This window comes from Anthonomus grandis, chromosome 2 (genome assembly GCF_022605725.1).
Source record: "Anthonomus grandis grandis chromosome 2, icAntGran1.3, whole genome shotgun sequence".
NCBI lineage: Eukaryota > Metazoa > Arthropoda > Insecta > Coleoptera > Curculionidae > Anthonomus > Anthonomus grandis.
Window position 1 is genome coordinate 7,789,483 of NC_065547.1, and position 13,120 is coordinate 7,802,602.

General features: G+C 32.0%; 1 protein-coding gene across 2 annotated transcripts in view; it reads left to right on the forward strand.

Moving 5' to 3' along the window:
* The window catches only part of LOC126750185 (facilitated trehalose transporter Tret1-like), an 83,373-nt gene that overhangs the window by 11,759 nt on the left and 58,494 nt on the right, over nt 1–13,120 (forward strand). Inside the window, exons 1-2 of one of the 2 annotated variants that reach the window (XM_050459718.1) lie at nt 2,975–3,096; nt 3,164–3,226. In XM_050459718.1, coding sequence (XP_050315675.1) covers nt 3,167–3,226 — 60 coding nt within the window. In that variant the 5' untranslated portion in view covers nt 2,975–3,096; nt 3,164–3,166. Of the gene's footprint in view, nt 1–2,974; nt 3,097–3,163; nt 3,227–13,120 lie in introns of those variants that run through there. The other variant, XM_050459717.1, reaches the window with a different exon arrangement.

A 13,120-nucleotide genomic window follows, 5' to 3' on the forward strand; every position in this document is an offset into this window, starting at 1 on the left:
CATTTCCAACGTTGATGCTTCCCAGATTATTTTGGCTAGTAAAAAACTCAAAAATAAGTTAACATCTGGTGTAGACGGTGTACCTAGCTTCTTGGTTAAAGATTGCATTGGTGTCCTGGCTGATCCGCTGACCTACATTTTCAACTTAATACTGTCAACAGAACAAATTCCTGAAATTTGGAAGACTGCTAAAATAATACCTATTTTAAAAGCTGGGGACTCTGATCAAATCGTGAACTACAGGCCAATCTCATTACTCTGTAACTTCGCAAAAATTTTCGAAATTATCCTGAATCGGTCGATATTTAGTCACGCAAAAGCACTCATCTCTGTAGACCAGCATGGATTTTTTAGCGGGCGATCTTGTGTTACTAACTTATCCTGTGTGTCTAGCCACATCTGTGAATCACTTGATGTTAATACTCAAGTCGATGTTATTTATACCGACTTCCAAAAAGCCTTTGATCGGATAGATCACTATATTTTGCTGCATAAATTAACTCAGTATGGTTTTTCGGGGAGATTATTTAATTTATTTCATTCCTACTTGATTGGTAGATCTCAATATGTTGAATATGAGGGCTTTAAATCGAAACTTTTTAACGTAACGTCGGGTGTGCCACAGGGCTTGAACCTGGGTCCGCTCCTGTTTAGTTTTTTTATAAATGACTTGATTGAGTCACTCACTTGTCATAGGCTGGCTTGCCGATTATTTGAAACTTTATTTAAATGTATATGATTTGGAGAATTGTGTTTTTCTTCAGAACTGTTTAAATACATTGGAGGTATGGTGCGCTGTTAACAGGTTAGGCTTGAATTCGGCTAAATGTAGTGTGGTCAGTTACTCTAGATCAAAAACACCCTTAAATTTTAATTAATGATACTATTTTGAGTAGATTAGAGTAAATTACTGATCTTGGTATCACCTTTGACTCTGAATTTACATTCGTTCCACACTTCAACAACATAGTCAAGTCAGCCCTGAAAAGGCTTGGGTTCATAATAATTAGAAGTTTTCAGAGTTTTACTTTGGAATCTACATTAAGACTGCTTTTCTGTTGCTTTGTGAGATCAAAACTGGAGTTTGGCTGCATTATATGGAACCCGCTCTATCAGAATCATGTTGGTCTCCTTGAATCTGTTCAGCGTATATTGCTAAGTTTTTGGCCTTCAGGCAGGATGGCATATATCCGGTAAGAGGGTTTGATCATCGGCAACTATTGGAACGCTTCAATCTACATCCATTACATCTCAGAAGAATGATCTTTCTTCTGAAATTTAAATTTGTTTTAATCTTACATGGCCTCCTTAAGAAACAAAAGAGTTGATGATGGTTGCTAAAAGATAAAACGACTTCTCATCAATTTTCAGTCAACATTATGTCAGACAAAAGTAGCCACAAAAATTACTGTACACTGTATAGGTATAAATCAAGAACAATTTATACATAATTAGAAAACTATTTTTTGAAATAAAATTAAACCATGTCTTTATTCTTGACTGTCACTTGATCTATTCTAAATTAATTAACAAATTGTCATGTGAGAGTTCGGTCACAGCTAAGCCCCTCCCACTGTTTTGACGTGGCACACCAATGTTGTAATAAAAACTATATTTTCCTGGCTCAGAAAATATAAATAAAGAAAAATAATACAATAAAATAAAAATTATAAACGCCTTCCTTCAAACAGCTTTAAACATTATTGATGATTACCTAATCAATTTGAAAAAATCCAAAAAAAAAAAAACATTTTTTAAACTACTTCACACTTTTTGAATTACCCTCATGTAAAGAAAGCGAAGCCCCACCTCTAATACGTTTGACGCACGTCACGTGATCGACTGGGTATAAAAAGGCGAACGGTCACGTGACTGTTTGATCAAAACAGTAAGCTCCTCCCACAATTAGACCAAATTAGATACCGTGGTAAGGTCAGAAGTTCGAAGTGGGTTTTGGCATCTTGAAAACCGTAAAAATTTATAAATTATTTATTATTATTATTATTATTATTATTTAATTATTTATTATTAAATATTACAGTGTCATTAGGAATTTTTTTAATATCCGACTATTTCCAAAAATATCCGATTAAAAAATTCAAAAACTTTTATCGGAAGGTGTTTCTAAAGCGTGGAGCAAAAAAAATTTTTTTTTTGTTTTATTATTTTGACTTCTTTGGCCCTGCATGATGGTGATCTAAATAAAAAATTAAGAAAGATACGGCGTTTCGTCATTTAGTAACCATTATCAACTTTATTGAAAAGGAAATTTAAATTTGTTTTAATCTAACATGGCGTCCTTAAGAAACAAAAGAGTTGATTGTGGTTGCTAAAAGATAAAACGACTTCTCATCAATTTTCAGTCACCCTCTTGTTAGACAAAAGTAGCCACCATGAAGTGTTATTTAGCCTCTATAGCTTTGAATAACGTAAAGAGAAATTAAAAATATATATTTAGAATTTTCAAAAAAAAAAATTGGAATTTTTTTTTAACTAACCTTGAATCTCTAAAACGGTTTTTGAGATCCCAATGGCCACCCTCAAATTAAAAACTCTCTATACCCTAAAGATAAAACAAGAACAATTTACTCTTGAAACAACACTTGTAATAAATAAAACTAAATAACGCCCTTCATTCGTTACTCCCACGTGATAAATTATATAATAATTAACAAACTGTCACGTGACAGTTTTGTCAAGGCTAAGCCCCTCCCACTGTTTTGACGTGGCAAACCAAAACGGCCGCCTACACTGACATACATTGGTACGAAGATAATAGCCACCCTGTATATTAAATTTATGCGAATACCATTAAGGTGTCCATATCTAAAAAGCTATTACGGTTTAAAAGGTAAATTTAATACAAAATTGTAATGTAAGTACTTAACAGTATATTACGTTAAAGATTATGTTTAAGTATGTATACTTATATCGTGTTTTGTATTACCGTCACTCTATTATCCCTATTTGAATACTGTAAATAATATATTTTGGGAAATATTACATATACAATTATAATCCGTTATAAACATAAAACGGTCATTTTTGTAAGAAATTTCCTCATTGTTGTGCCACGAAAATCGTAAATTATTAACGGTAATTATTTTCGTCCATTGTGTTTACTATACTGGCGTCAGTTATAAATAATTTTTTTTTGTTGCAGGGAATGATGGAAAAAATATCCAACAAGTTGGAAAAGTTTTGGGAATTTGGCATAGGACGATTGGTAAGTATTTATAACAAATTACAAAATAATTTTAAAATTAACACTTATATAACAAAAGTATATTTGAAGAAAGGTGCCTTACGTGTTAATTATTGCTAAAAATTTTTCATTTCTCTATTACAAACAAAATATAGAAATATCTCCTCTTAGATAACTTAATTGCATAGTCAAATGTAATTAAGAACACCGTTAATATTACACTTGCCATTAGGTCACTATCTCTAACATAAATCATTAATTTACCGTTAGGATCACTTTCGTGGTTGGTAAAATTAACCATTGAACCCAATTTAAGCGAAATACAGTTTCTTTAATTAATAGTTTTTGAAACAAGCCATAAATCATTCAATGGTATCAATAATAATTCAAATTTCATGGAATCCACGAATTCCCTACTTCATTAAAAGAATTTATTATTGAGCCAAATAAAGTAAAAAATACTGCGAGTTATACATATATATAATCTAACAGGAACTCAAAACACCTGGAGACCCTATCAAGAAACCCAAGATCAGCTTTCAAATAATTTAAGTAAACCCAACAAAATTCAAGGAGAACCAGGAGAAAGAAATTGAATTAGGGCCTATTTCCCTGTTGCTCTTAGGTCTCTTGCACTTAGGTCCTTGATGTTGAGTTCTCTTAAAACCCCAAAAAAAAAAACAAGGAACACCAAGATGTCCAAGGAAATACTGATTTTTTTTCAGGTCTTTATATTTATTTTAGAATTTATTTTGTGTGTTAATAAAAGAACCACCCACTTTAAGAAAAATTAGGAAAATTCTTTTGAAAATACTTAGAGAAACTTCAGAGATCCGATGTATGTGCTGAAATTTTGCAAGTAATGAAATACTGCAAGTTATATATACAATACAAGTAGACCTCAAAATATTTATAAACCCTCATAAGAAGAACATGCCAACATCAAGAATCCAATGACATCCAAGGAGATACAATGACGTCCACAGGAAGCTAAGTTCACTAGCAAAAATCCAAGAAAATCACATTTTTTTTCAAGTGTTTTTGGTCCACTTTAATTTAAGAAAAATAAAGAAAACTTGAAAGAGTCAAGAGAATCAAACAAAAAATTGGAAGCTGTGGAATTAAAAAAAAAAAGTCATGAAGGTTATTGTGCTTTGGTTTTGAAATTTTCTTGGATTTTCACTTATTTCCTTAGTGCTTTTAGGGTTTTTCTAGGGTTTCTGGATAACTTTCGCTTCCAAATTGAATCAGCTTCTAAACTGTTATTTAAGTAAACCTAAGAATATTCAAGGGAAACCAGGAAAGCGAAATTGAATTACAGAGGAGGAAATTCATTTACCTATTAATTATGGTTTTTCTTGTTTTTTGGGTTGAGTTTCAAGAAAACTGACCAAAAATGACCAAAACGTCCAAGAAAATCCAAATAATCCCAAAAATCCAAAGAAATTCTGATTTTTTTAGATCTATTAATTGAAGAGCTAAGTGGATAAAGGTGTTAAGCAGCAAAAGTAAATATTTGAGCAAATCGATTTTAAAAATTTAGGATTTATAGTCTATGTAACTTTGTTGTTTTAAAAGTCATAATTTCTAAATTTAAAATAGACAGTGGCATAAATATTGTACTTCATATTATTAAAGAAATACAAAAAAAAATCAGAAGTTTTTAAAATATTTAATTTTTTGGTACTTACCACCTTTATTCACTACATTACTGTCGATAATTTGTTTGTCGATATATGGATAATGGTAATAAGAAACAATATTTTAAATATATTTGCAACGATTACAAATGCTTTTAAACAATCAACTAATAAAAGGACAGTAATTTTGTCAAACCAGACATTAACTAAAATTTGTTGTACTTGTCACCTTCATTCAGCTCACACTTGTTATTTTACTTACTCACTGAATATGGATAATGGTACTTAGTACAAGAAATGTATACCCAAAACAGTAATATAGCAGTTTATTTTAAAAATTCGTTGAAGTTTATGTTAAAAAAACTATTAATATGAAAAAAGTAAATATTTTATTGTTCTTTGTTGCCAACACAAAAAATAAAAGCACAAAACTAAAAACAAAAAAAATGTTATTCTGCTGTAAAAACTGTTTTATTTTTTCTTCCCGTGGCATAAGTTCTTCCTTCTCAATGACATTTTCGTAGAAATATCTGTACTCTTCTTTAACAAACGCCAATTGCTCCTTTATATTTTCAATTTTTTCCTGCGACAGTTGACCAAGTTTTCCTGCTCGGGGAAGTCGTAGTGTAGGGTCTGCTTCAAATTGGCGCTTCATTATACACACTTCTTTAAATGGGGCTTCTTCTTTATATGAATCTTTGTATAGATAACCAAATCTTTCAACTTTGATCCAGTTTACTGCATCTCTAAATTAAACTTTTTCATTAAGTGTGTTTATTTTTCTGTTTACCACTTTTAGCTGGTTGGGTAAATCAGAAAAAAGGCGAAAATGTGACTCCATATCAACAACGTGGTTATTCTTACTGGCTTTACTGATAATTTCTCTGTACTGGCCCGGAAGATAAATTGTGCTGTGTTTTCTAAGAACTTTTTCGATTCGACCAAAGTCGCGATCTGAATCGAAAAACGAGTGTCCAACTTCGGGAAACTTATGTTCAATTATTTTGTATGTAATAAATAAAATAAATAAATAAATAAATAAAGTATCCTTTAACAATAAGCAGTTGATATAGGCAGATCATCATAAAATTTTTATTCTGGCCTGCACATGAATCTGACCAGATTATTAACTGATCTTTTTCCCTTATTGCAGCATCAAATTCAATTAAAGTCAGCAAGGAGCTAGCGACTTCCGTGCTTCCTCGGTTAGCAATGTCCTCTGTCCAAGTGAAAAAATTTGCTTGATTTCTACTTGAAGTGATCGTATGAATACCAAGGTTATAAAACCACATCTGCCGGATATAAAAGGCTTTTGATGTCGTGAGCCTCGGAAGTGGCATAGTTTGCTGTAAATCTACAGTTAAGTAAGCCACTTTGTTATTTTTTTCAGCCTTTTGTCTGTCACTTCGTTGAAGGTCAAAGGCTTTGTGAAATCTTTGTATATGTTTTTCATTTCCACTTCCGGCATCACACGTGTCGTTCCGTGGATGTCCAAAGGATAGGTTGAATTTAGTTTCAAATATTCTTCTATATGTGCACTGTTTAACTTTAAAAATATCTGATTTATTTGCATCTTCACACTTTTCAAAATAAAGAGAAAGCATTTTTCTATAGTAATGGTGACAGCTAGCGCTTGTTGGGATTTTTGTGTCTTGAGGAGTGAGATTTTTCGCTTGGAAAGCTCTTGATATGATCCACCACATAGTCGCACACTTCGTTAGAAATTTTGTGTGGTCTATTTGAATGATGCCCTCTCATGTCTGGTGAAGGTGCGGCATTTCCATTAGCTAACCGCTTCTGTAAATAGTCAATTTTTTTCTGCCAATTTGATATAACGAGCCGAAAGCCATTTTACACACTTTGGCTGATTAACGATCACATGTTATATAATATTCGTAGGTTGAGCTTTTGCGTTTTTTTGCACCTTTTTTTATTCGCCCAACTTCTTTTAGTTTAATAGAATTAAAAAGTAAGGCATTTTTTGCATTAATATCCAACTTATAAAAACTTGAAAAAATTTTTTGCCCTTTTTCGTTGTCAAAATTTTCACTGCACTTATAACGACAGTTTGGGTTACATAATATTCCGAAGTTTGGATGCTTTTCTGAGATCTGTTTCCCTTTTTGAGATATGTAATCAAGTCCTTTTTCTCTAGCCAATGCTGCGGAGCGCCGTTTCCACAAATCTGGATTTTTTGTCCTTTTTCTAGAAACCCATTCTTTTTGAGGAAATTTTTATTTTATTACTTTTTTTTCCGAACTGTTTGTCATCACTCATTGGCAAACCAGGTTGTGGACTATCTTATTTTTTAATTTGACGACTAAACTCAGCTAGAGGTATGCTGTCATCAGTACTAGAATCGGTAGATTCTGACTCAGGTACATAAATAGAGCTGCAGTTAGATGAGGCATCAAAATCTGAAAAAAAAATGTGTAACGAAATTACAAATTTTTTATAATAAATTTACCTCTATAGTATGTTCTTATATTAGTCTTTCGTAAATTAAGCGTTTGATTACACAGTTGAATATTATCTTCATCGACATTTTTTGTAGTGCTCACATAGGAACAAGATGGTATTATATCTTCAGCATCTGCACGATAAAATAAAAAAGGTCTTAAATTTACGTAACTATTTAAAATTATTATTTGTTATTTTTTAAAATTATTGTTTTATTATTATTATTATTATTTCTGTTAACTTCTTTAAACATTATATTTCAGAATAGGCACCCTGTACCTATACAAACAACATTATCACTAAAGTTTTATTTCCAAAAAAATACCAGCTGTATTATCCAGAGTAGAAAAAGGTCCATCCATTTTAGCTGGGCAACATGTCTAACAATTCCTATCTGTTTCTTCTGTGCGTATTTCTTGGATGGTAGAAAGCGAATCGTCAACTTCTATTTCTTCAAAACTGATAAGTGGTTCAATATTTACACTATCATATGGTATATTAGTATCCATATAATTTGCAGATTGTTGATCAATTTCATGTTCAACTGCAAAAAAAGTAAATAATAAATACCTACCATTCCATAAAATGTTATTATTCTATTTACTTATTATTCTTTTTTTTATTACCATAAGTTTTTTTTATATTTTAATAAGTAAGTGAATAATGTAAAGTATGCAAATATGCAAAATATAAATACATTTTTTGCAATTTGGGGATAAAAAGTGCACCTTTAATACCTCAATTTCGGGACCAAAGGGTTACTTTTACTCCCAAGGGATTAAATTGTTACTTTTAATCCCCCAGGGAGTACTTAAAACAATACTTTACTTACATGTAATATTAGTATCTTGTATAGGATACGCCGGTTGGGGAAGCTGTAGCGGTTCTAGGTTATATTTTTTTTTAGAGCTATCATTGCCATTATTATCACTAATTAATCCGTTATTATTTCTAGTATTGCCATTATTTCTAGTACTGCTATCATATTTTTGGCATTATGCATTATTTTAGCCGTTTGCATCATTTTTAATATAAATATTTAGGATAAACACTAACGACACTCTAACAATAGCAAGGCACGACAAGATATAAACAAATCAAGCGCACGTTTTCCGTCACAAAGTTATATCCAAAAAATGGATGAAGGTGTTAAGTGCGCTTAACCCCTTTATTCATTTGAGAACCAATTTTACCGATGCACTTAACTCCTTTATCCTTAACTAAAATCGTAAATATGTGTTGTACGTTTCTGAATAAAAGATATATGAAAAATGTGTACTTAACACCTTCATTTAGCATAAAATCTAACTTTTCGTCAAATTGTTGCTTAACACCTTTATCCACTTAGCTCTTCAAATTAACTTTAGGTATTATTCCAAAAAATTAAAAGAACCAAGCAATCCAAAAAAATTAAGAAACTTCAGAAGATACTCATGAAAAGTCCAGAGATCCTCCGATGTGCTTGAATTTGTTTTCTTTATTGAATACTATATTTAAAGTATTTGTTACTGATATAAAGAAAGATAGAAAATACTGCAAGTTATATATACAATCCAAGGAGAACTTAAAAAACCTGGGGGTCCTAAGAAATTCAAGTAAATCTACTTAGTAAAAAAATCCAAGAAGTTTATTGCACTTTGGTTTTAGGGTTTTCTTGGATTTCTCACTTATTTCTTTAGGTCACATGGTCGAATGTGTGTAAGTAAGCAAGTGATCACATGACTGCTCTGTCAAAATCTTGACGTGGCGAGCCAGGATGGCTACCCAAAGGGGTATACCAAAGAAATTCAAGTTGTCAGTTTGTTTCCCTAAAAATAAAATGAAAAAAGATGCTTTACTGTATTTCTTTTGATAAAACAATAAAATAAATAAGTACGGATTTTATAATTGAATAGGCTTTTCACAATTCTGTATATTAACTGTTCGTCTTGCTAGAAATGACAGTAATGAACTTTGTAACTGTCTCCAGTATGTCATTATGAGCGGCCATTTTGTATAGCCACGACACAACAGTGGGTGGGGGCTTAACTTTGACAGGAGTGTCATGTGACCGTTTGTTTATTACCAAATTACTGATCACGTGACACGTCACACTGCCCGAATGTCTCGAGTATGTTTTGGATAACTACAGGGGTCATTCCAAAAGTTTTATCCGATTGCATGTATATAGTGGTTTTTAATATAATTTTTGCTGATTTTACGTGACTTGGCGAAAAACATGTAATTTTTAATTGTAGCGCAAATACCTTGATTTATCTGATCAATCAAAGTAGATTTAATTGCTAGTGGTATGGGCACGTTTATCTTCGATCGGATCATGATTTTTATACAATTTACATTATAACTAATATTTTGTGAAGAAAATTTGAACTAATCTGAGTAAGCCTTGACACACGTCACATGATCGATTGTGTGTAAATAGGTAAATGATCACGTGATAGGTCGGTCAAAAAACTTGATGTGGCGAACCATATAACAGGCCAATTCAACAAGTTCGAAGTTTACGTAACTAAATTTAAAAAAACATTTTTTTTATGTCTTTTTCTAGTAATACAAATAAACAATGAAATAAATAAAGAATTTATACGCAATTAACCTCTAAGGCATGACTTGAGTTTCCACAATTTTGTGTATTAAAACTCGTCTTGATAGTAATGGCAGTAATTATTTCGTTCTTCCAGGCATTTGAAAATCGTTTTATAAAATATTAACTGGAAACTTTCTGACTGCCCCCGGTATGTGTGCATCTCATCACAGCGGCCATCTTGTATAACCACGTCACAATAGTGGGAGGGGCCTAATTGTGACAGGACTGACAAGTGACCATTTGCTTATTATAAAATAACTGATCACGTGCCAGGTTTGGCCTACGTCACATTGGCCAAATGCCTAAACTGATTAGTCAAAGTGAATTTAATTGATCGTTAAATAGGGCCATGTCCACATTCGATTGGGTCAAGGTCTTATTAACATTTTTAAATTATTTAAATAGTTTGACACATGTCTGTTCTGTCAAAGGCTTGGCGTACTGAGCCAAGATGGCCGCCGAAGACGATGTACCAGACCAATCTGACAAATTCGCAGTTTGCCTACCTAAAATGAAATACCTATTTTCTTATACCTATCTCTTTTTACTAAAAGGGGAAAATAATAAAATAAATCAATAATTTATATGCAGTAAACTACCGAGTCATGATTTGACGTTCTATAATTTTGTGTATTAAAACTGGTCTTGATGCAGTATTATATATAATATTAACTGAAAACTTTCTAACTGCCCCCGGTATATCATTATGGTCGCAACAGTGGGACGGGCTTTACTTTGACAGGACAGGCATATGACGGTTTCTTTATTATGAAATAACTGATCACGTGTCACGATTGGCCTACGTCACACTTGCCGAATGCGTTGGCTATGTTTTCATTACCTACTGGGGTTATTCGAAGAGTTCTATCTGATTGCATGTTTATAATAATATTTAGGATAAGTGTGTTAAATTTACATGTAATTTTTATCAGTTGTATTCGGTTGATCAGTCACACTGAATTTAATTGATCGTCATATGGGCATGTTCACCTTCGATCGAATCAAGATTAGTATGAATATCTAATTTTTCTGAAGAAAATTTGACCTTATCTGAGAGGGCCTTGACACACGTGACATGATGAGGTATCAATAAGTAACGATCTTGTGATCGTTCTATCAAAATCTTGACGTGACGATCCAAGATGGCCGAAAAGGGTGATTTACCGGGGGAATTCAACAAGTTATCAGTGTAATTACTCAAAAGTTGAAAAACATGGCATAGACCAAATAAATAATTTATACGCAGTTTGTAATTATTTGACTTTGTAAAATGTCAGATATTACAACCAATCACGTAACAGTTCTATCAAAATTTTAAATCGTAGTGATCCAAGATGGCTGCCCTATACCTGGGGAAGTCAAGAAGTTATATCAAACATAATAATTTTATCAGTTAAAAAAAAACAGGATTTTATTCTCAATTTAAGACTCGACTATTAAAAAAATTACGGTTCTGATGCGGTTCAAGTTCAAGGTGAGAGAAAATTGACCGGCGTGACTGTAATATCAGCATGTTTAAAGTTAATAATGAGAAAATCATATTAATAATAACAGTTTATCTGATCTCGCATATGCACATACGTATTCGGTCTCATCCGTGTTTGTGAATTTTCTAGAATATGATATTTAATAAATTACCGGGGACCAATTATAACAATTATTATTAAGATGCATGGTAACCCTCATATTAACCTTTCAGCTTCAAGGAAAATGTTTTATTAAGTTATCGTAAGTCGTAACCCACTTCCATAAAATCCCACATAAGTACCTTGCGTACCATAGAAGAGATCCCCCAAATGTATGATATCATTTTGTATATAAATGTCAAGACCGGAACAAATGCAAAAGGTTGATGATTTCTTGGTATAGATTTAGGTGTGGAATGCTCTAGAAACGCTACAGTTTTAATTTAGAAGTTTTTGCTTTCCCCCAGTAATAGCAACGTCATAACAGTGGACAGTTTAGCTTTGGAAGAACTGTCAATTTAATGTTTATGACAAGGATTTTCAAAATACTTTATGTTCAGTATTGCAGTCATTGAATGCATAAAATTTAACGTAGTATATGTTAATGTTTCAAGTATGTACTAAATTTTGGAAGCATCAGCCACACTAACATAGCATTTTATTTATATGCTGCAATCTATGAAATACATAAAAGAATATACTTTGTTCTAGAAGTACTTGGTACTTTCACACCAGTTTAAGTGGAGTTAGTGTATTAGCAATCTAAAATAATGCAAATTAAGTGTTTTTTGTTGGAAATTAGCGGTGAAGAGATACACTAATGATATTTATTGTAAATTATTTAAGTGATTTATGTGAATCGAGCACTCTTATGCTAAAGAACTCATGTTCGTTTTTTCGTAATAAAACCCTGGTACGCTGTATAAAATTGGATTTTTTCCGACGTTCTATAAATCATGTAATTTTCTTTGCCACTCATTCAATAGGATTTTTTGTTCTCATGTTTTCTATTAATTTTTTTTAAAATCTGTTTTGTATCTACGTATTTTCTATTATTTTCTTGAAGACAGCAGTTATTTCCTTTAATGTATGCTCTTGTTCATTCTTGATTTTTGGTGTTATTCTTTTATCAAACAAAATTGATCATTTTCAAGACTAAATAGTAATTGTCTTATTTTTATCATGGCTTAATTCTATTGTTGCTTTGGAATCTGACGAATCACTTTAATGCACAGAATGCAGTCATAGGTGGAAAACGAGCCGACAGTGACAGATTATTTCATTCTAGCTGTAGTAGACATTTCAGCTTATTAGTAGGTACTTCTGTTGTGTCATATAGTAAAGTTCATTCTTCTTAGATAAAGCCTATACTTCTGTGTAAAAGAAAATACTATAAATTAGATACTTTTTGATGAAGCAATAGCGTCTACTACATTTTATGCATTCAATCCATTATTCATTTATTCCAGGCAGTTGGAAATAGTTTTGCAATACTTTAAGACTTTTTTCCATTATTAGTCAACAGTCATCTTTCTTGATAGTTCAGTTCAAAACGTTTCTCCCTACATACTTTCTACCCATCCCCGGTATGTTTTTGCGGCCATCTTAGACATCAAAAAAGTAGGAGAGGCTTAGCTTTCACAGTCAGGTGATCGTTTATTTATTAATTTACAATTGGTCATGTGACAGTAAAGAGCGAAAGGTATGTGGCATTAGTTTTGTTTATTACAAGGGTTAATTTAATTCTTCTGTATTTACGGAA